This window comes from Microtus pennsylvanicus, chromosome 1, assembly GCF_037038515.1.
Source record: "Microtus pennsylvanicus isolate mMicPen1 chromosome 1, mMicPen1.hap1, whole genome shotgun sequence".
Classification (NCBI taxonomy): Eukaryota; Metazoa; Chordata; class Mammalia; order Rodentia; family Cricetidae; genus Microtus; species Microtus pennsylvanicus.
Genome location: NC_134579.1, coordinates 47462 through 50996, shown reverse-complemented (window position 1 = coordinate 50996; position 3535 = coordinate 47462). Strand labels below are relative to the sequence as shown.

The following is a 3535-nucleotide window of genomic DNA, read 5'->3' as shown; positions in this document are numbered from 1 at the left end:
TATAACATGCTGGGGATAATATTTTTTTTTAAAGGCCTGATTGATTGTGATGTCAGCTAGAGTTAGAAAAGCAATTTTTGTGAATCTTCAATGGATGCAAACTTCTCTTTTTGCTTAATCGTAATGAGAATTCAGTGTTTTATCCTTATACAGATAAAGAAATTCAGTATCCAGAGATATATCTTGTTTAAAGTAGCTTATTTTGTTATTTAGTGCCCTAAAAGGAAATGGATTACCTGGTCAAGACTCTTTATCTTCTTTACCCCTACCAAAGCCATAACAATCTGTTTGTTTATTTTCTTTATCACCGGAAAAAGTACAAAATAGAGAATAATGTGTTATCATTTGTCATTTCTCAAGTCTCTCTCTTTTTCTCTCCCTCTCCTTCTCTCTACTGCTTTGTTATTACAGGTGAAACAGATTAAAGACAATGATAGTCATTAATGCAACCCACCCTGAAGAGTTTATTCTCCTTGGCTTTGCCAACCATCCTTGGCTGGAGCTCCCTATCTTCATTATTCTTCTGGTAACATATCCTCTAGCCATGTTTGGGAATGTTGCCATCATTCTGGTGTCCACCTTAGAACCCCGTCTTCACAGCCCCATGTATTTCTTCCTCACAAATCTCTCCTTTCTGGACATGTGCTACACCACAAGCATTGTGCCTCAGATGCTGTTCAACCTGGGAAGCTCCAGAAAGACCATAAGCTATGTGGGGTGTGCAATTCAACTTTATTTATTTAGTGCAATGGGGGGCACAGAGTGCCTTCTTCTGGCTATTATGTCTTTTGATCGCTACGTGGCTATCTGCAGACCTCTGCACTACTCCTTGATCATGAATCATCGTGCATGCACTCTGTTAGTGTGCATCATGTGGCTCTGTGGAATTGCCTATGCAATCTCAGAAGCCACACTTACGTTACAGTTGCCACTTTGTGGCATCAATACACTGGATCACTTATTATGTGAGATTCCAGTTCTGATAAAGACTGCTTGTGGTGAAAAAGAGACAAATGAGTTGGCACTTTCTGTGGCATGTATTTTTATACTAGCTGTTCCTTTATGCTTAATACTTGCTTCCTATATTAGTATTGGACGTGCTATACTTAGGATTAAGTCTTCTGAGGGAAGGACAAAGGCCTTTGGTACATGTTCCTCTCATCTTATAGTAGTTTCCTTATTTTATGGCCCAGGAATAAGTATGTACCTTCAGCCTCCCTCCTCTATCTCAACGGACCAACCTAAGTTCATGGCTCTCTTCTATGGTGTGGTGACTCCTACACTCAACCCATTCATTTACACTTTGAGGAATAAGGATGTAAAGGGTGCATTGGGCAATTTGGCAAGAAGGATTTCATGTTCTAGGTGATAGTATAACAAATAAAATTATTTCACAGTTAAAATATGTTTTCCTGGCTGAATTTTTAAAAACTTAATAGTATTTTATCATTTATTCTTTGAAAACTTTGTACATACATTCAATGTATTTTTATCTTATTTATACCCCAGCACATCACTTCAAATTCCCCCAGGATCTCTCAACCTCTTTCCTTCCTGACTTTGCATCTTAGCAGTAACAGCCTCCTGAGTCCAATTAATGCTGACCAATTAGTGCATGGGTGTGGAGCTATCTCCTGGGTCATGGGCAGCCTACCAGTGGCCAGACACCTAAGAAAAGCGATGCTTTATCCTCTAAGAAGTCATAAACTGACAATTCCAATATCATATTACATGTTTTCCTAATGAAATATCCCATATTCTTTATAGCCATGTTAAAATATAATGTGTTTGGGAATGTTAACATGGAATCTTTTCAAATGTATGAAAATAGTTCTTGTGTCTTGCTTGTACCGAATTAACAAATATTTAATAGCTTAGAATGCACACTAAAATTACAAACTGGTTAATGTATTTATAACAACATGATAATCATTTATTGGTACACATCTCATTAATATCACTTGAGGAATTTTCATCATTCTCAGGAAGGTTGGCCCAAGTGTGTGAACATCCTATGTACCCTGTGCATTCTTGGCAAAAGTAGTATATTATGATCACAAAACCACAAGATATATAAGGAGCCAGGGGTGTCTAAGATACCTCAAAGATGTCTGGCAGAACCATGACTTCTTCACTGGTAGCTGACCATTATAAATGGTATAATAATGGGAAAGGTCAGAGAAGTAAAAAGAACTGAACCTCCCTCAAATTCAGTTCTAAGTACTGGAAAGTTTGACACATTCTCAGGATTGTAAGCTCTTTTTTCCTTCAATACAAAAAGAAAATGTCTAGGCATGAACACAACAAATATATTCTCACAGACGTGAACATATTTCAAGGCTATACAAATATTAGGGAGAAGAGAAACGAGGCAACTGTAAACACTTTCACTATGTAGGTAGAGGCACGAGAGAGGCATTATCCACTCACTCTCATTGCTCTGGGTTGAGCCAGCAATTATAGCTTTAAGGCCACAAGAAGTCCTTGCCTCTCTTCTGTTAGCATATTACTCAACATCATGTACAAAGAATGCTTCAGGAGCATAGAAATGCCCTAGCATATCATAACCAAGTTGCTGTGAGATGCTTGACCTAGACCACCTATACCTAACTAACACGTTGGTATTTGGAAAAGTCATAGTTAACTTCAGTTGTTAACTTGTACTGTGTAGCAAAAAATTCCTGGGAAGATGAAACACACATGTCTATTCACTCCACATAGGGAACCCACAACAGACCAAAGCATGGATAACACCAAAGACCAATTTGATGAACCAAAAGGTTTTATTGGGGTTGCTTATAGGAATATGATTCATGTGTAACTTATAGGAATAGAAATGACTCAAAGATAGCTGAATTACCAAAGCCCATCATGGCATGGGTGACAGCTCACCAAAGCTAGGGCTATGGAGCACACTGCAAAGCCTGCACATAGCTCAATATATTGGAGTGTTTACTTCCTAAGTATACCCACTAAACTTTAACTACTTAACTCATCTTCAGCCCCACAAACAGAATTAAAACTACTTTCAACAAATTCAGTTCAAGAAAAACTTAAAAATTAGGCTAAGAAATGCTGTGGGGCAATGGTCTTGTACCCTGTACAGATTTGTCACTTGTATTGGTTTAATTAAATGTTGATTGGCCAGTAGCCAGACAGGAAGTACAGGTGGGGTGACGAGAATAGAAGAATTCTAGGAAGAGGAAAGTCTCAGTCTTCAGGGAAGGGGAGCAGGGGGAGCAGGGAAGGGGCATGTGAGCACAGCATCCACAAACCATGGGCATATGGGGCTTGTTTCTTTCACACTGGCAAAAATTTTAAGACATTAAGAGACCTAAGGTGTAAGATAGCCCCAATTTTAAAAAGATTTTGTAAAAGGCAGCCCAAGGGCATTTGGAGATCAGTTCTTGAACTGTGAGCATGTCTTGCTTTTAAGTCTATGCCAGGACTCGGGATTCAAAACCTAGTGCAGTGTATCCACTGTGATAGAGTTTGAGTAAAAAAAAGAGGTGTGAGAAATTCCTTGAAAGGATAT

General features: G+C 38.6%; 1 protein-coding gene across 1 annotated transcript; it reads left to right on the top strand.

Annotated features, from left to right (window-relative positions):
- The first annotated feature begins 430 nt into the window (after positions 1–430).
- On the top strand, positions 431–1369 carry LOC142837891 (olfactory receptor 2B11-like). The gene has a single exon (XM_075953306.1). The coding sequence runs from the start codon at positions 431–433 to the stop codon at positions 1367–1369; it is 939 nt and encodes a 312-aa protein (XP_075809421.1).
- The last annotated feature ends 2166 nt before the right edge of the window (positions 1370–3535 follow it).

What these genes read in the sequence shown, in the direction of transcription:
- LOC142837891 (XM_075953306.1), top strand. Translation starts at nt 431, where the DNA reads ATGATAGTCATTAATGCAACCCACCCTGAAGAGTTTATTCTCCTTGGC.